Source organism: Dryobates pubescens, chromosome Z (genome assembly GCF_014839835.1).
Source record: "Dryobates pubescens isolate bDryPub1 chromosome Z, bDryPub1.pri, whole genome shotgun sequence".
Lineage (NCBI taxonomy): Eukaryota > Metazoa > Chordata > Aves > Piciformes > Picidae > Dryobates > Dryobates pubescens.
Window position 1 is genome coordinate 138,264,825 of NC_071657.1, and position 19,468 is coordinate 138,284,292.

Consider the following 19,468-nt stretch of genomic DNA (forward strand, 5'->3'; position numbering starts at 1 on the left):
CTGCAAATGTGAAAATCTTGATTTGATCTTGTCACTGATTCCTGTGCTGCAGCTCCTTACACAGTGACCATTCCCAGAGAGAATGTGTAGCCTCAGCCCCTTCCATACAAAGCAGACCTCCACCTACTACTCTCCAACAGCTAACCACAGCATCTCAGAGTGTTAGGGGCTGGGAGGGACCTCCAAGGCTCAGCCAGTCCAACCCCTGCCAGAGCAGGAGCACCCAGAGCAGGTCACACAGGAACACATCCAGGCAGGGCTGGAATAGCTCCAGAGAGGGAGACTCCACAACCCCCCTGGGCAGCCTGCTCCAGGGCTCTGCCACCCTCACAGGGAAAACATTTCCCTCCTGTTTCCATGGCACTTCCTCTGCCTCAGCTTCCACCACTGCCCCTTGTGCTGGCATTGGCCATCCCCCAGCAGAGCCTGGCTCCAGCCTCTGGGCACTCACCCTGCACAGCTTTAGCACCAGCAATGAGGTCACCTCTCAGGCTGCTCCTCTCCAAGCTCCAGAGCCCTCAGCTCCCTCAGGCTCTCCTCATAAGGAAGATGTTCCTCTGCCTTCATCATTTTTGTGGCTCTGTGCTGGACTCTTTCAAGCAGTTCCCTGAGGACTTTCTTGACCTGAGGGGCCCAGAACTGGACACAATATTCCAGATGTGTCCTCAGCAGGGCAGAGCAGAGGGGCAGGAGAACCTCTCTGGACCTACTGCCCACAGCCCTTCTAATCCACCCCAGGATGCCCTTGGCCTTCCTGGCCACCAGAGCACATTGCTGGCTCATGGTCAACCTTCCATCCACTAGGACCCCCAGGTCCCTTTTGCCTTCACTGCTCTGCAGCAGGTCTGTCCTCAGCCTATCCTGGTGCATATAATAAAGGCTGAAATCTGTTCCAATTGATGGTTAAATAAACACAGACACAGAAAATGCAGCCAGTGCCTTCCCTGTGCTGTTCAGTGCTACTCTATCAGCAATCTTGACACCCAGTCCAGCACTTTTCATGATTCTTCTGCCATATACTCACAAGTAAAGGCACTGTATCCTCTACAAGTATGTCCCACAGATTCATTGTGGTGCAGAGCCAAATACACATTAGCTCCATTACAAACTGACCTCCAAAGGAAGGACTGCAAAGCATTGACTTCAGTGCTTTCAGCAACAACAAAGACAGACAAAGGCTTTGTGCCTCTCTGCTTACCTCGCTGGGTTACTTCCCCTTTCATGAACCATTTGGATACTGAGGAGACTGAAAAAACATCCTTCAGCTGACAGCTGGGACATCCCTTTCAAACTCCAACACCCTCCCAGCCTGTGCATTGCATTTCAGAGCTCAACAGTTATTTGTATGGGGTTTTTGTTGCAACAGAGATACTGCTGGGGGGTGACCTATGCAGACCTAGGCTGACCTATGAAGCATCTTAAAAAGCATGTTCAGAAGGTCATCTTCTGCTCCCTAAGAATGTTTGTCTGATTCTGTCACTGTGCTGTACAAATATCACATTCCTGTAGGGGTGATGAGGCTCAACCAGGATGAGTCCTGCAGCTGGGCAGGAAGAATAACCTGCAGCAGGACAGGCTGGGAGGGGAGCTGCTGGAGAGCAGCCCCAAGGAGAAGGACCTGGGAGTGCTGGGGGACAACAAGTTCTGCATGGGACAGCAATGTGCCCTGGGGGCCAAGAAGGCCAAGGGGGTCCTGGGGGGCATTCAGAGGAGTGTGTCCAGCACATCCCAGAAGGCTCTCCTCCCCTTCTACTCTGCCCCAGTGAGGCCACACCTGGAATATTGCATCCAGCTCTGGGCTCCCCAGCTCAGGAGGGACAGGGATCTGCTGGAGAGAGTCCAAGAGAGGGCTCCAAGGATGCTGAAGGGACTGCAGCACTGCCTGGGGAGGAGAGGCTGAGAGCCCTGGGGCTGTTTAGTCTGGAGAGGAGAAGGCTGAGAGGGATCTGATCAATGTCTATCAATAGCTGAGGGCTGGGGGTCAGGAGGGAGGGGACAGGGACAGCCTCTGCTCACTTGAGCCCTGTGATGGAATGGAATGGAATGGAATGGAATAGACCAGGTTGAAAGAGACCTTTGAGATCCTGGTGTCCAACCTATCATCCATCACCATCTAATCAACAGATGCCCCTTGGGGTCCCTTCCTCTCCTGCCATTTCTGTGATTCTGTAACTCTTTGATCTTCCAAACACATGTGTGCCTGCTCCTGAAATCCAGGGCTCATTTGAAGTGTGCAGGTTATAAAGAGAACATAATGACTGCAGGAAACATTTTCCCTTCACTGAAAGCAATGCACAGAAAGGAACAAGGAGGGGCTGGGAGATTGACAGAAGTCATGAGCAGCTCTTGTGGAACTTTAGCCTCCCACTGCATGTTACAGAAAACAAAAGGCCAGTGATTACAGTGGTTAAAGCACTGGGCTGCTGGATATCCTATGAACATGCTTCTAACACTTTGCAAGTCAGATGACCAACACTTGCCTTTAGGTGGCTTTAGTGCATGGTACAACCAAATGCAACCCTTCCTGTCTTCCACAAAGACTGGCAGCAAACATCATACCATGGGGGTGGTTCAGCATGCAATTACCCCTGCTGAAGTGCACAGAAGGGAGCAGAAAGCAAATGAGGCCAAGTGATGCAGGCTCTCTAGATCTCTTTGTGCAAACACAATCCAGCATGACAGAGCTGCAGGCAACTAGGTCTGCTTGCAAGGCTTGCTGCAGATCTGTTGTGTCACCATAATTACTGAGCAAAGGACTAACATAATGGTGAGCATCAATCTCTGACTGGAAGGTGGGCTTGAGCCTAGAAGGAAATACAGAATCACAGAATGTTACAGGTTGGAAGGGACCTCCAGGGATCATCCAGTCCAACCCCCCTGCCAGAGCAGCAGCACCCAGGGCAGTCATAGAATCATAGAATCAGTAAGGTTGGAAAAGGCCTCAGAGATCATCAAGTCCAACCTGTCACCCAACACCTCCTGACTACTAAACCATGGCTCCAAGTGCCACATCCAATCCCCTCTTAAACACCTCCAGGGATGGGGACTCCACCACCTCCCTGGGCAGCACATCCCAATGGCCAACAGCTCTCTCTGGGAAGAACTTTCTCCTCACCTCCAGCCTAAACCTCCCCTGGCACAGCTTGAGACTGTGTCCTCTTGTTCTGGTGCTGCTTGCCTGGGAGAAGAGCCCAACCCCCACCTGGCTACAACCTCCCTTCAGGGAGTTGGAGAGAGCAAGAAGGTCTCCCCTGAGCCTCCTCTTCTCCAGGCTAAGCAACCCCAGCTCCCTCAGCCTCTCCTCCCAGGGCTGTGCCCCAGACCCCTCCCCAGCTTTGTTGCCCTTCTCTGGACACCCTCAAGAGTCTCAATGTCCTTCTTAAATTGAGGAGCCCAGAACTGGACACAGGACTCAAGGTGTGGCCTCACCAGTGCTGAGAACAGGGCAGAATGACCTCCCTGCTCCTGCTAGACACACCATTCCTGATACAGGCCAGGATGCCCTTGGCCTTCTTAGCCTCTTAGGCACACTGCTGGCTCAGGAATGCATCCAGGTGGGGTTGGAAAGGCTCCACAGAAGGAGACTCTCTGGGCAGCCTGCTCCAGGCCTCTGCCACCCTCACACCAAAGAAGTTTCTCCTCATGCTGAGCTGAAACCTTCTCTGGTCAAGTTTGTCTCCATTGCTCCTTGGCTCATTGCTGTGCACCACCCAAAAGAACTTGGCCCTCTCCACTTGACTGTGAAGGTCTGGTGCTCAGGGTATGATGCAAAGGGACACAACAGTCATTAGAACAATCACATTAAGGGGACTGAGTGATAGTGCCCACTGCTGTAATGTGTGACTAACCTTTAGAGCTAGTTAAGCAATTCAGCCCTGTCATTCTAATGAGGCCTGAAAACATCACTGCCAATCAGCCTGGCACTTGTCCTCTGTGGTTCCAAGCACCAGACAAGCACCTGACCTGAAAATGGAGAGGGACACCGTTGGTACTTTGCTGGCTTTTGGGACCTTACTCCTCAGCAGGCTCCTCTGAGAGGTCACTGCAGCAAAAGGAGTTCCTGCTGATGCCTCCCCTGCCTGCCCCAGTGCCAGGCCCTCTCTTAGTCTGGCAATAACAGATGTTAGGTGACAAGAGTGACATCTGACTTTTGGCTAACATTTCCTGGACAGTCAGCTTGGCTGCCTGCTCCAGCACTGCCTGACCTGACACTTTAGGGGCTACTTGTCCTCCTCACTCCTAACATTTCTATTTTGTTGCCTTGTTCTCACCCCATTTTGCAGCTTTCTCTACTTCCAAAATGATTTTGACCACCTCTAAACTGTGTCAGTTAACTGGGTGGATGCTGTGGCAACAGAAGCCACCACAGTGTTTGAAAGGCAGAAGAAATTCTAACAAAGAGAACAGAAAAACAGGAGAAGAGACTGGCTGGAGAGCAGCCCTCAAGAAAAGGACCTGGGGGAGCTGGGGGAGGAGAAGCTCAACAGGAGCCAGCAGGGAGCACTTGCAGCCCAGAGAGCCAAGCAGAGCCTGGGCTGCAGCAAGAGAAGCAGAGCCAGCAGGGCCAGGGAGGGGATTCTCCCCCTCTGCTCCACTCTGCTGAGACCACAGCTGGAGCTCTGGGGCCAGTTCTGGAGCCTCTGTTCCAGGAAGGATCTGGAGGGGCTGGAAGGTGTCCAGAGAAGGGCCACGAGGATGAGCAGAGGGCTGGAGCTGCTCTGCTGTGAGGACAGACTGAGGGAGTTGGGGCTGTGCAGTCTGGAGAGGAGAAGGCTCTGAGGGGCCCTCATTGTGGCCTTCCAGTGTGGTGTTTCTACTGCCTTAACTTCTCCTGTAACCAGCTCCAGCCACTGGGTCTCATGTGGGATTCTCAGAACAGCCAAGTTCAGCCTAGCAATTTGCTTGCAATACATCTGGACTTCTGCACTGTCAGCTGGTAAAAACAGCTTTGCTTGAGTGGAAGAGCATCTTTTGTACTTGCACTTAGCAATGTCTCCTTTCCAAAGGATGGGCCATCTCCAAAATGTATCCTTGGTTTCCATCCTGCAAATCAATAGGCTGTTGGGGCAGTTTCAGGCTGATACCTAGGAATATTCTCCACAGATTTGAGTAGAGAAGTGGTAGAATGGGAATCAGTTACAGTTGGATGTAAAGGGAAAGTAATGCTAAGGTCTAAATGATCTCATGGGTCTGGTAAGTAACATACAGAGACCTTCTTGTGGCCTTCCAGGATCTGAAGGGGCTACAAGAAAGCTGGGGAGGGACTTTTGAGAGTGTCAGGGAGGGATAGGACTGGGGGGGATGGAGCAAAACTAGAAATGGGGAGATTGAGATTGGCTGTGAGGAAGAAGTTGTTCCCCATGAGGGTGGTGAGAGCCTGGCACAGGCTGCCCAGGGAGGTGGTGGAAGCCTCATCCCTGGAGGTTTTGAAGGCCAGGCTGGATGTGGCTCTGGGCAACCTGCTGTAGTGTGAGGTGTCCCTGCCCATGGCAGGGGGGTTGGAACTGGCTGATCCTTGAGGTCCCTTCCAACCCTGACCATTCTGTGACTCCATGATTCTAAGAGACTGTGTCTTACACCAAGGCAAGGGATTCAGCCTCAGGGAAAAGAGTAGTAAGAGCTTATGGAGAAACATCAGGGCCAGGGAAAGCTGGAACAGGTCATTAGAGACCTTTTCTTCTTGAGATTCTCAAAGGCCATTGACACAGAAAGCTCACCTGCAGCCTGGTGCTCTGACTCACAGGGCTCTCTGTGGCCTACTCTTCTCATTCAGTGACACTCTCTAACTCAGCCTTGCAAAAGAAGGCAAGTTGCATGACCCACATGCCCTGAGCAGAAAGGTGCATCTTTCAATTCAAAACCAAGGCATATTCCACAGGCACATTGTTCCCTTTCTGTGAAGAGAAAACTACATTCAATGCCTCCACAAAAATGCACCTAAAGGAAAAGCATTTTTTGGGGGGGTCTGAAAATGAATGGAGGGATTGGATGCCCCCAACGTTTTACCAAGCTCTCTTCCAGCAGTTCTTTCTATGGCACTCCAACAAAGCCAGTGAGTAGAGGCAAGTTCAGTGCTCAGAAGAAAGCACCTTTTGGAGCCTGGTACCCTGGCTTTGCTTGATCTCTGCTATGGGTTTAGAACCATAAGAGAAAAAAGCCTTCCAGAAGTGCCAGAGAGCACAAGGGGGTGGAGACAGGAAAGGGTAATCTTTGCTGCTTCATTCCCATCATCCTGCATCTCCCCTATACAAATGGAGGTGAAGAGGAAGTTCTTCCCAGAGAGAGTCATTCGCCATTGGGATGTGCTGCCCAGGGAGGTGGTGGAGTCACCGTCCCTGGAGGTGTTCAAGAGGGGATTGGATGTGGCACTTGGTGCCATGGTTTAGTCATGAGGTCTGTGGTGCCAGGTTGGACTTGGTGATCTTTGAGGTCTCTTCCAACCTTGGTGATTGTGTGATTCTGTGACATCAGTCTGCTCCTTCTCTTTTCCTCCCTCTCTGTGCTCCAACGCGGTGCAAATCCTCTCATCGGGAGCAGTGTGGCCAGCAGGAGCAGGGATGGAATTCTGCCCTGTGCTGGCCACTGGGGAGGCCTCACCTGGAGCACTGTGTGCAGCTCTGGGCCCTCCCTGCAAGAGAGATCTTGAGAAGCTGGAGCAAACTTCTATATGTAAGGCCATGTAAATAAGCAAGTAAAAGCTGCATCTTCTCTCTGTGGTATGAGAAAAGTTAGATGAGGATATAGCAGCTCCTGTGGGATGGATCTGACATAAAGTGTAAAAGCAGTTTTACACCCTCCTGGTTTTCAGCTGCTCCAAGGCACTCAGAAGCAGCCCACCTACTTGAACTGTGTCTAGATTTGGAAAGGATTTCCACATCATTTCAATATCAAATGTGATGCATAAGGTGGGATCAGCTCCGGATGAAGATGGCACTAAGTGTACATCCCAGAGCCACAGAAATGATGGAGTGGAAGATCTTCCTTGTGAGGAGAGCCTGAGGGAGCTGAGGGCTCTGGAGCTTGGAGAGGAGCAGCCTGAGAGGTGACCTCATTGCTGTTGCTAAAGATGTGCAGGGTGAGTGCCCAGAGGCTGGAGCCAGGCTCTGCTGGGGGATGGCCAATGCCAGCACAAGGGGCAGTGGTGGAAGCTGAGGCAGAGGAAGCTCCATGGAAAGAGGAGGAAGAATTATTTCCCTGTGGAGTCTCCCTCTCTGGAGAGACTCAAAACCTGCCTGGATGTGTTCCTGTGTGACCTGCTCTAGGTGCTCCTGCTTTGGCAGAGGGGTTGGACTGGATGAGCTTTGGAGGTCCCCTCCAGCCCCTGACATTCTGTGATGCTGTGACTGTGTGCTGTGCCTGTGCACATGTATGAAGACATACAAAGATGTCAGTAGTCAGGGTGCAGCTGGTGCCTAAGCTCCCATTCTCATCAAGAGAAATCTTGTCCTCATAGACACTTAGCATTAGGGAGGTACTCAGCTCACCCTGGAGCAGACATCAAGGCTACATTCTACTGGCAGATTAAATGCATCTGGTGCTGGTTTCTGGCAGTGAGAAAACTGATGGGGGAAATGGCCAGTGTCAGTGCTAATCTCCAAACCAGGATGAGCACATCCAGCCCCTGATCTATATTAACTCTTTGGTAATCCAGAAACTGTTTAGAAATGTCTCTTAACAGAACAGGGCTAGATTTCCCCTGCCTACACTGCAGCTTGAATACCTAGGGCACAGGTGGGTATCTGCTCACAGATGCTTATGTTTGTGTGCTTTATCCTTACACTGAATCCTCTCTCAAACAGCTAGCACCTGAAGCTTTTCCTTGTGCTCTCCACTGTGCTTGAAGGGAGATGCTTCAAACACTGGTGACAAAACAGATGTAATGGTATGGCAGAGCTAGAGCTCTGAGGCATCCAGCCTCATTGCTCTCTACAGCTACCTGAAGGGTGGTTGTAGCCAGGAAGGGGTTGGTCTCTTCTCCCAGGCAACCAGCACCAGAACAAGAGGACACAGTCTCAAGCTGCACCAGGGGAAGTTTAGGCTGGAGGTGAGGAGAAAGCTCTTCACCAAGAGAGCAATTTGTCATTGCAATGTGCTGCCCAGGGAGGTGATGGAGTCACTGTCCCTGGAGGTGTTCAAGAGGGGATTGGATGTGGCACTTGGTGCCATGGTCTAGTCATGAGATCTGTGGTGACAGGTTGGACTCGAGGATCTTTGAGGTCTCTTCCAACCTTGGTGATACTGTGATAGCATCATAGTATCAGCCAGGGTTGGAAGGGACCACAAGCATCATCTAGTTCCAACCCCCCTGCCATGGGCAGAGACACCCATTTATAGAACAGTCAAATGCTTCTAAGAGCTCTGGATTTTCCTCACTTCTTTCAACAATGTCCACATAAATACAACTCCTTCCCCCACCCCTACCCCCACCCCCAAAAAAAACCCACCCCAACAACAACCAAAGTCAATCAATCAAACAAAACCCACCAAAATACCCTAAACAAAACAAACCTACAAACAAACAAAAGCACACACACACAAAAACGAACAGAAAACCCAAACAAAAACCCCACCCCCCCCAAAAATAAACCCAAGCAGGAACTTAACACTGGGGAAGATGATGGAAAGCCTTCAGTTTCATAAAACTCACGAAGAGAAGAGAAGAGAAGAGAAGAGAAGAGAAGAGAAGAGAAGAGAAGAGAAGAGAAGAGAAGAGAAGAGAAGAGAGGAGAAGAGAAGAGAGGAGAAGAGAAGAGAGGAGAAGAGAGGAGAAGAGAAGAGAAGAGAAGAGAAGAGAAGAGAAGAGAAGAGAAGAGAAGAGAAGAGAAGAGAAGAGAAGAGAAGAGAAGAGAAGAGAAGAGAAGAGAAGAGAAGAGAAGAGAAGAGAAGAGAAGAGAAGAGAAGAGGATGAGATGAGACGAGGATGAGATGAGACGAGACGAGGTTGGAAGAGACCTTCAAGATCATCGTGTCCAACCCATCATCCAACACCACCTAATCAACTCAACCATGGCACCAAGCACCCTATCAAGTCTCCTCCTGAACACCTCCTCTAAGTGATAAATCCCTCCTCTTCCTCCCTTAACACACACCCCCCACACCCCCCCCCCAAGCACTACAGTATCCCCAGGCTCAGTAAAGTCAGTCTGGAACATGCATCCTTCACTGACAGTCACACAACACCACTTTTCAACACGGTACCTGCAGAATTCTTAGCTCTGTGGCACTCTGCTGTGCATTGGCAGCATTTTGCTCGTCAGATGGTGCAGTTCTGAGCACAAAATGTAACCCCGGAACAGTTGTGCATCAGGCATCTACTCTCCCTACCTCTCCACCTCCACCATGAAGAAAATGGACCCCAAGTCCCTGCAATTAGATTGAATTCAGTTTCCTCCCCTCTGCAGAGCCACAACAGCGTTGATTGATGTTAAAGCCTGAGCCCTGTTGCAGGCTTCCCCCCTGACTCGCAAGGAGCACCGCTCACGTAACTGGATTACAGGAAGCATCAACACCGGCAATTGCCCTTTCAAGCCGAGCGACCAGCAGCATCGCCCGCGGCGAGAACAAAAAGGGTCAGCCCGGGCGAAACAACAAATGGTGCCGCTTGCCCTGGCCGAGGAAAACCCAGCAACAGCAACCAGCAGCGAGTGCTGCTTTGAAACTAAGAGGAAGAGATAGAAGTGGATGCAAAGCAGAGCAGGTTCCCCTGGCAGTGACATTAGCGCTGCCACCGACTTCAGGTGACGCTCAGGAGGGAGAAAACCAAACGCTGAAGCGCAGAGATCTGGAAGGAGCAGGGCTGAGCTTGGATGATGGCAACCACCCTGCTGGGGGACAGCTGCCCTTTAGAGGAAGACACTTCCCAAATGTCTCCTGGTGAGATGAGTCCAACAAGCTGTCTGCCTCTCAGCACTTTGGCTCTAAAATGCATGCTCCCCCCCAACGCTCTGGCGGAAAGGATGACATCCAAACCAAGGCAAGGCTGCTGTCCTTCAGCACACCCAGAGACAGCTGAAGATCCCAAGCAGCAAACAGCTTTCATGTCATGATTAAGCTCATGCTGTTATGCCCCCCTCCCCCTTAAAACACATACGGTTCCCAGCCAGAGCAGAAGGCTTCTGAGCAGCAGCTCCAGCCTAGAAATGCAGCAGCACAGCTCCAGGCCGAGGTCACTCAATGAGAACTTGATGTGGATTTAATAGATCATCTTTTATGTGGCTGCCAATTGCAAATCCACCTTACTTAGCCTTCGAGGCAGGCACAGAGCCAGGCAGCCAAAATCAGGGCAGACTCAGAACATTTTGCAGCCTTCTTCCCTTGCAAGATGAGGACAGCAGATCTCCAAGTGTGTGCAAAGCTCTACTAAAACAACAGGCCACAGGTAACAGAGTCATTTCATGAGCCAAATGAGGAGCCATGCACACTCTGAGCTCCTGGCACTAACAGAAAGCTTTCAGCTTCACAAGGCTTGCTATGAGAAAAGAGAGAAGCTGCCTTTATTACAGAGCCATAGAATGGTCTGGGTTGGAAGGGAACTCCAAAGCCCATCCAGTCCAACCCCCTCTGCAGTCAGCAAGGACATCCCCAGCTAGATCAGGCTGCCCAGAGCCCTGTCCAGCCTCACCTTGAGTACCTCCAGGGATGGAACCTCAACCACCTCCCTGGGCAGCCTGTTCCAGTGTTCCACCACCCTCAGAGTAAAGAACTTGTTCCTAACATCCAATCTCAATCTGCTCTGCTCTAGTGTGAAGCCATTGCCCCTGGTCCTGTCCCTGCAGGCCTTTGCAGACAGTCTCTCTCCAGCCTTCTTGTAGCTCCCTCCAGGTACTGGAAGGTTGCTCTCAGTTCACTCTAATGAATGTGTGAGCCATTAAGAATGGTTGGTCTTCCCTCCAGGAAGAAGAATGAATCCAATGCTCTTTCCCATAACCAAGCAGGGCTACCTATGCAGCAGGGTGAGGCAGTGCAGAGTCTGTGCAGAACATGTATGTGCAGAACAATGCCAACAGAGGACAGCTCTACTGACAGACTGCTGCTTCACTGGCATGCAGGGTGAGGATGCACCTCTCCTGTGAGGACAGACTGAGGGAGTAGGGGCTGTTCAGTCTGGAGAAGGCTCCAAGGAGACCTTCTTGTGGCCTTCCAGGATCTGAAGGGGGCTACAAGAAAGCTGGGGAGGGACTTCTGAGGGTGTCAGGGAGGGATAGGACTGCGGGACTAGAAATGGGTAGACTGAGATTGGATGTTAGGAAGGGGTTTGGAACATAAGCCCTACGAGGAGAGGCTGAGGGAGCTGGGGTTGCTTAGCCTGGAGAAGAGGAGACTCAGGGGTGACCTTATTACTCTCTACAACTATCTGAAGGGAGGTTGTAGACAGACAGATGTTGGTCTCTTCTCCCAGGCAAGCAGTACCAGAACAAGAGGACACAGTCTCAGGCTGCGCCAGGGGAGGTTCAGGCTGGATGTTAGAAAAAAGTTCTATACAGAAAGAGTGATTGCACATTGGAATGGGCTGCCTGGGGAGGTGGTGGAGTCGCCATCACTGGAGGTTTTTAGGAGAAGACTTGATAGGGTGCTTGGTGCCGTGGGTTAGTTGCTTGGGCGGAGTTGGATTGGTGATGGGTTGGACGCGATGATCTTGAAGGTCTCTTCCAACCTGGTTTATTCTATGTATGTATGTATTCTATGTATGTATGAAGAAGTTGTTCCCCATGAGGGTGGTGAGAGCCTGGCACAGGTTGCCCAGGGAGGTGGTGGAAGCCTCATCCCTGGAGGTTTTGAAGGCCAGGCTGGAGGTGGCTGTGAGCAACCTGCTGTAGTGTGAGGTGTCCCTGCCCATGGCAGGGGGGTTGGAACTGGCTGAGCCTTGAGGTCCCTTCCAACCCTGACAGTTCTGTGATTCTATGACTGTATGATTCTATGCAGCAAGTTCCACTGACATGTTCTGCACTGCAGGAGGGAGCACTGCCATCTGTTTTTTGAGAATGGGAAAGATCACACACAGCTCACTGAACAGTAGGAGAGCCTACAGAGATGTCCCAGAAGGTACACATATGGAGATATTCAAGGTGAGGCTGAGCAGGGCTCTGGGCAACCTGATCTAGCTTAGAGGCTTCCCATTGCAGTCTCTCTCTGGCTATCTACAGGCACATTTATTTAAGACAGAGAGCAGGAAAAGGCACTTACCACAACAATCACATTTGTTGCAGGAATGGGAAGATTTTCCACTTCCAGATCTTGACCAGTCATGGCTAACAGATTGAGGGATGGGTCATATGCAGGTCTAGGGAAGGCTGACTTAACAACTATAGCAGGGTGCAACTTGCTTATCTTGGTGTGGGAAGAGAAGTGGAAGTTTTGTTTGGAGTTCTTGTAAGTGTCTGTATCCAGGCTTCTCTCCAGGCTCTGCACATGGTGATAAATGAACACAGGCTTTCCACTCTTCCGCTGATGCATTGTCAACAAGTGATCACTGTCTCCAGAAAGGCAGCCTGCAGAGAGAGAGGACTAACATTAGAATGCCTCACAGGATGTTAGGGGTTGGAAGGGACCCAAAGAGATCTTCCAGTCCAAGCCCCCTGCCAGAGCAGGAGCATAGAATCCAGCACAGGTCACACAGGAACACATCCAGACAGGGCTGGGAAGGCTCCAGAGAAGGAGACTCCACAACCTCTCTGGGCAGCCTGCTCCAGGGCTCTGCAATCCTTTACAGTCAAGAAGTTCCTCCTCATGCTGAGGTGGAACCTCCTGTGCTGGAGTTTCCATCCATTGCCCCTTGTCCTATCCCAGGGCACAGTGAGCAGAGGCTGTCCCTGTCCCTTCCTTCCTGACCCCCAGCCCTCAGCTATTGATAGACATTGATCAGATCACCTCTCAGCCTTCTTCAGACTAAGCAGCCCCAGGGCTCTCAGCCTCTCCTCCCCAGGCAGTGCTGCAGTCTCTTCAGCATCCTTGTAGCCCTCCCTTGGACTCTCCCCAGCAGATCCCTGTCCCTCCTGAACTGGGGAGCCCAGAACTGGATGCCATATTGCAGCTGAGGCTTCACCAGGGCAGAGCAGAGGGGGAGGAGAACCTCCCTCAGACTGCTGGGCATTCTCTGCCAAAAGCAGGTGCATGTCAGTAGGCAGTGAAGTAATTCATAACATAAATGAGCAGAAAATCAATAGGAAGGAGACAGAACACAGAATCCTGCACTTTGCAGTTCACTTGGAGATGCTCCTGTTATAAAGTCTGATGCTGAACCTAAGGCTTACCCTTCTAGATGACAAAACCAAACACTGACAATATCCTAGATGCCACTGAGGTCACATCTGGAATGCCCAGCTGTTGGCAGGTTTGGATTGGGAAGATGACTGAGAGCAGAAGGGGGAAAGGAGAAACTGCAGAGTACAGTCTTGAAGGCAAGTGGATTTCAAAGCTTGTTAAGCTCGCTGGGATGTGATGAAGCTTTGTGGGGGTTGGCTTCATTGATGAAATCCTGCAGGCTGCTCTTACTCAGCAACTGTGAATCCAGTGGATGGTAAATTAAGGAAGCAGCAACACTTCTCACAGTCAGCCACTTCTCCCAGTCACCCACTTCCCACAGTCACCCCCCTAGCTGGATTTATGTTGATAAATGAATGCATTGTCACAAAGAGAGCCCTGTCTCCTTCACAGGCAGCCAATGCCCCCAGCACTGATCCGAGAGGACACGCAGGGATGGAACTGCAGCCACATCGCTGCCTGCACTTCCTCCCTCCTTCCTTCCTGCTCCTTTGTTTCTGGGGCAATCCAAACCCCACTGTGATTCTCCCAGAGCTCTTTACACTGCATCTCCTACCCCCTTGCATATTCCAAATTGCCCCTTTATTTATTTGTACTGAAAGAAGCAAAGTGGGGGGAAGAAAATGAACTTGGATACTATCTCAAGCTCTTAATGGAATAATAGTAGCCAAGGCCCAACTATAGAAGAAGAGAATAGAATAAACCAGCTTGGAAGAGACCTTCAAGATCATTGTGTCCAACCTATCATCCAACACCACCTAATCAACTAAACCATGCAACTAAGCACCCCATCAAGTCTCCTCCTGAACACCTCCAGTGATGGTGACTCCACCACCTCCCCAGGCAGCCCATTCCAATGGGCAATCACTCTCTCTGTATAGAACTTCTTCCTAACATCCAACCTGAACCTCCCCTGCTGCAGCCTGAGACTGTGTCCTCTTGTTCTGGTGCTGGCTGCCTGGGAGAAGAGACCAATCTCTGCCTGTCTACAACCTCCCTTCAGGTAGTTGTAGAGAGCAATAAGGTCACCCCTGAGCCTCCCCTTCTCCAGGCTAAGCAACCCCAGCTCCCTCAGCCTCTCCTCACAGGGCTGTGCTCCAAACCCCAAGCTCCAGGTCAGCATTTTCCCCCATTACTGAGCTTGTACAGCATGGTCTCTCCAGTGCCAAGCCTGTGCCCCACCATCCCACAGCTGCACTTCTCTGCACTGCACCCCAAGTCTCCACTGCCAGTGCCTCTGCTTCTCTACCAAGTCTGTGTTACTGCTACCTGTGTAGCCCAGAGCTGTACCATGCAAAGATAAGCCACATATGGATGCTTGGTTAATTAGAGAAACTGCTGTTAAAGCTAATCCAAGGCCAGTCAAGGAGACCTTGGGCAGCACAGGCCTGGCAAGCCCCTACCAGGTAGCCCTGTGCACTCCATGCCAAGCTCATGGATTTGTTACTGGCAATGGCGACACAATGGCACAGGGCTGCAGGGTCACAGCCCTCAGGGGGTGGTTCTGTGCTTCCTAGCCAGAAGACTTTTTGCAGCAGCAGAACGATACCCACGTGTGTTGGGTTGAAATCACCCCCCAGCTAATTTGGAGAACAACACCCCCACCCCCAAAATAAATGGCCAGCCCAGCTCAGTTTGGGATGGAAGCAAACCAAGCTCTACTTACAAGCAAACTACAACCTAGGAACATGAAATGCAATGGGTATGTACAAAATATACAAGAGATGTACAACAGATATTCAATAAACAACACAGAAATTCCTCAGGCCCCACTGGATGGATCCAGGGGACCCCTTCACCTCCTCCCCAGCTCCCTCCTTCCTCCCTGTGACCTCACACAGGAGTCAAAACAGAGATCCCCTGGCAAGGCCATGGGAGAGAGTGAGAGAAGCTGCAAGCAGAAGGCACAGAAGAAGAAGAGAAAGAACTGGTAATGCCTTTGCTCTCTATCCCCATCAACAATCCAATGAATCCTAGAGACCTTATCAGTATTTTCCATTGACATCCAGTGGTCATTTATTTTCAGTCTTTGCAGTCAGGGACTGGGCTAAACTTCTGCCTTCAAACTGTAACCTCATGCCATGCAAAATTCCAAGCAAGTAAGGTACACCAGAGCCAAGCACAGAGCAGGGTGACTGTAAAGCACTGGGGACAGAGTTCTAGTAGTATCAATCAGGGTTGGAAGGGACCACAGGGATTCAAGTGCCAACCCCCCTGCCATGGACAGGGACACCCCACACTGGATCAGGCTGGCCAGAGCCTCATCCAGCCTGGGCTTAAACACCTTCAGGGACAGGGCCCCAACCACCTCCCTGGACAACCCATTCCAGGGCTCCACCACTCTCATGGGGAAGAACTTCCTCCTCACATCCAGCCTGAATCTCTCCACCTCCAGCTTCATTCCATTCCCCCTAGTCCTATCACTGCCTGAGATCCTGAGAAGTCCCTCCCCAGCCTTCTTGGAGCCCCCTTCAGATACTGGAAGGCCACAATGAGGTCACCTCAGAGCCTTCTCTTCTGCAGGCTGAACAGCCCCAACTCCCTCAGTCTGTCCTCAGAGCAGAGCAGCTCCAGCCCTCTGCTCATCCTCCTGGCCCTTCTCTGAACACCTTCCAGCCCCTCCAGATCCCTCTTGTAATAGGGGCTGCAGAACTGGAGGCAGTGCTCCAGGTGGGGTCTCACCAGAGCTGTGTAGAGGATCTGTTCAGAAGTTTTGACCACACTAAGAAAATGCAGACAGTATCAATTTGCACACAGCGTGTGTGTAGGGGGGATGGGGGGCTGTGTGCAGGTGACTAAACATTGGGGTGTTGGTGTGTGTTTGAGAGCTGATCAGAGGGCAAGAGCAGCGCTGGGAGAGGGTGGAGAGTACACACAGGAGAGGGAGAGAGATGATTGCCAGGAGGGTGGTTTTTTTCCCCCTTTTCTAACAAGCAATCTGCTGAAAATAGCTGCAGATTCATTTCTGCTGAATTTGTCCTCTTCAGCAAGGAATGAAAAAAAAAGCAACCACAAAACTGCATTGGCCAAAAATACCCACAGAGAGAGGCAATTTGGATGAAGCACATGAGAGGCACTTTCAAAAAGGCACTTTCCATCTCATTTTCACAGAGTCACAGGAATGTTCAGCTTGGGAAAGAGCCTCAGGGTCACCAAGGCCAACCCAGAGCCCTGCTCTGCAAGGCTCACCCCTAAACCACAGCCCCAAGCACCACAGCCAAACCCCCTGCAAACACAGCCAGGCTTGGGGACTCCACCACCTCCCTGCCCAGCACATTCCAAGCCCTCACCACTCTTGCCTGAAAAAAAGCTTTCCTCATGTCCAGTCTGAACCTCCCCAGGGGCAGCTTGAGGCCATTCCCTCTTGTTCTGTCACTAATGACCTGGGAGCAGAGCCCAGCACCAACCTCTCCATAACCTCCTTGCAGGGAGCTGTAGAGAGCCAGGAGGTCTCCCCTCAGCCTCCTCTCTTTCCCACTAACCATCCCCAGCTCCTTCAGTTGCTCTTCATCAGATTTCTTCTCCAGGCCCTTCCCAGCTTCCTTGCCCTCCTCTGCCCTGGCTCCAGCACCTCCACATCTCTCTTGTCCTGAGGTGCCCCAAACTGGACCCAGCACTGGAGGTGTGGCCTGCCCAGAGCTGAGTGCCAGGGGACAATCCCCTCCCTGCTGCTACTGGACACAGCATTGCTGACCCCAGCCAGGAGGCCTTTGGCTTTCTTGGGCCCCTGGGCACACTGCTGGCTCCTCTTCAGCTGCTTGTCCATCAGCACCCCCAGGGTTTATGGCCCTGTTGCCTGATATGTCTGCAATGAAACTGGATACCACAGACCATTGATTTCCCTGGGCCTACTCATGTGAATTGAGAGATGAGCCACTGGTCCCAGAGGCACTTAGATATTCTGCCCTGCTTGTGGCCTGGCACTAATGTACAGCAGAGTCTCACTGCAGACTGGTTTCTTCTTTCCCAGAAGGTGAAAGTGCTGCATCCATTTGCTGATGTTGTGATTCCTGTCATTTTCCAAATGCAGGTTGTGACAGGATGCTGCTCTGTGGATGTGACAGTATCCCCCCAAAGCACACAGTAGGTCCAGGAAAATCAGGAGCTGAGGTGCAGGAAAGTCAAGTTCTGTTTGCTTGTTTGGGGCTTTTGCTTGGTTTTGTTTGCTTGGGGGTTCTGAGGGCTTGCTGGGATTTGGGGTGTTTGGGTTGTTTGTTTGGGATTTTATTTCCCCCTCCCCTCCAGTTATTTTTTTCCCCCAGCTAATATTCCTCTAGGAAATCACACTAAGGATTTCTGATCAGCTTGTATTAAGCTTCTCCAAGTGTTAATTCCAAAGCCAGGCTGAAAATCCTACATGACAAGGACTGTTCTCCTCCTAGTCACTCACATCAAGCCTCAAGTTGGACTGCAGAGGGGGTTGGACTTGATGACCTTTGGAGATCCCTTCCAACCCAAACCATTCTCTGATTCTATGATTGATAAGAGACCTCCCGGCTCTCAACAGCTCCCTGCAAGGAGGTTGTGGAGAGGTTGGTGCTGGGCTCTGCTCCCAGGTCAGTAGTGACAGAAGAAGAGGGAATGGCCTTAAGCTGCCCCTGGGGAGGTTCAGACTGGACATGAGGAAAGCTTTTTTCAGGGCAAGAGTGGTGAGGGCTTGGAATGTGCTGGGCAGGGAGGTGGTGGAGTCCCCAAGGCTGGCTGTGTTTGCAGGGGGTTTGGCTGTGGTGCTTGGGGCTGTGGTTTAAGGGTGAGTCTTGTGGAGTAGGGATCTGGGTTGGCCTTGGAGGCTCTTTCCCAACCTGAACATTGATTGTGTGACAACATCCCCGTGGAGGGGCAGCAGCACAATCATGGCCACTCACTGGTATCTCCTCAGCCTCCTTCTGGAGTGACACACTCCCCCAAGAGCCCAATTCATGCTTTTTCAGCAAGCCTCCTGCTGCACTCTCCAGGGAAGCTGGAACCAGCCTTTGCTGTCTAACACATTTCAGTGCTCTCACAATACAACAAACAAAATCAGGCAGCATCCAAGCTCACCAAGCTCACTAATTTGCTAACGGACACCCTGAACAGAAACCTTTCGAAGAAGATGATGATGGCTTTCAAAAGCATGAATAGCAAGAATTTCCCCGTGGAACAACATGACAAGAGCCTCTTGTCCAGCTAAATGCTTCTTCACAAACAGGGAGGCAGATCCTGAACGATACAACTATTTCTCCCTTAGAGAAGCTTCAAAGAGCACGCTGACTACCCTTTGATTATCTGTGAGTCGAACTAACAAAAGGCACACATGTCTCTTCTAGTAAAAACACCCACTGGTGGCCAGCAAGAAAGGAATTCTAAGCACCAGCTTCATTTAGATTAGGTCAGTGCAATGGAGCAGAGCTTCAATACATTTTTTCAAATCAATAGCTCCTCCACATTTACTCTAACTGCATTCAGAAGCCAGCATTATTCACTCTCCACTCTGAGCTTACTGCAATGGATCTGCCTGCAAGTGCATTTTGTGCACGTCTCACCTCAACCCCAGCAGCAGAGTCTCCAGGCTGTCTTGGTTTTGTGACAGAGCTTGTGCATTTCATGGAAAATAGGCCCCCAACACCTAAGTGGAAACTGCAGTCCCCTCAAGTGTAATGGGTTGGGGCAGGTCCCCTCCCCACCACAGGCAGAAATAACAACTCAGGCAAACGGATTGCAAAGGTGATGAAAGTTTAAATAGAAAGCAGTGAATGTTACAGAAAACCCAAAGCGCAGTGACAAAGAAAGATCCCATCCCCACCTGAGGGTACACCCGAGACCCTCAGGGCTCCTTCTTCCCCCTCCCTCTGCTGGGCTAGTCTCAGCTGGCCAGGCCTGAGACTGCCCATCCCCCTGTGGCCTTGGGCCTAATCAGGCCCATGGCCGGGAGATCTCTCCCCCAGTTACCAAGTCTCGGAGAGGGAAGGAAAAGAGGAAGTGCCAGACCCCACCGCAAAATTTATAGTGGTGCAAGGGATTATGGTAGAAATACCTAATTTCCTGAGTCCACCCACTGGGATGGACTTCTGGACACAGGAAACACCCCTGTGGCAGAGGGCACCCAGCCCAAACTACGACAGGAGCCACCCCTTATTTCATACCATAATCCCTGCACCCAAACACATCATCAGATCAGAAAACTTCTGATGACATGTCCGGCGGAGTCCATATCTTCATCTGGGCGTCC

The 19,468-nt window shown here is 51.3% G+C and overlaps 1 protein-coding gene across 1 annotated transcript in view; it reads right to left on the reverse strand.

Moving 5' to 3' along the window:
* The window catches only part of PTPRR (protein tyrosine phosphatase receptor type R), a 160,274-nt gene that overhangs the window by 131,508 nt on the left and 9,298 nt on the right, over nucleotides 1-19,468 (reverse strand). Inside the window, exon 2 of the mRNA XM_054178738.1 lies at nucleotides 12,184-12,488. Coding sequence (XP_054034713.1) covers nucleotides 12,184-12,488 — 305 coding nt within the window. The remainder of the gene's footprint in view (nucleotides 1-12,183; nucleotides 12,489-19,468) is intronic.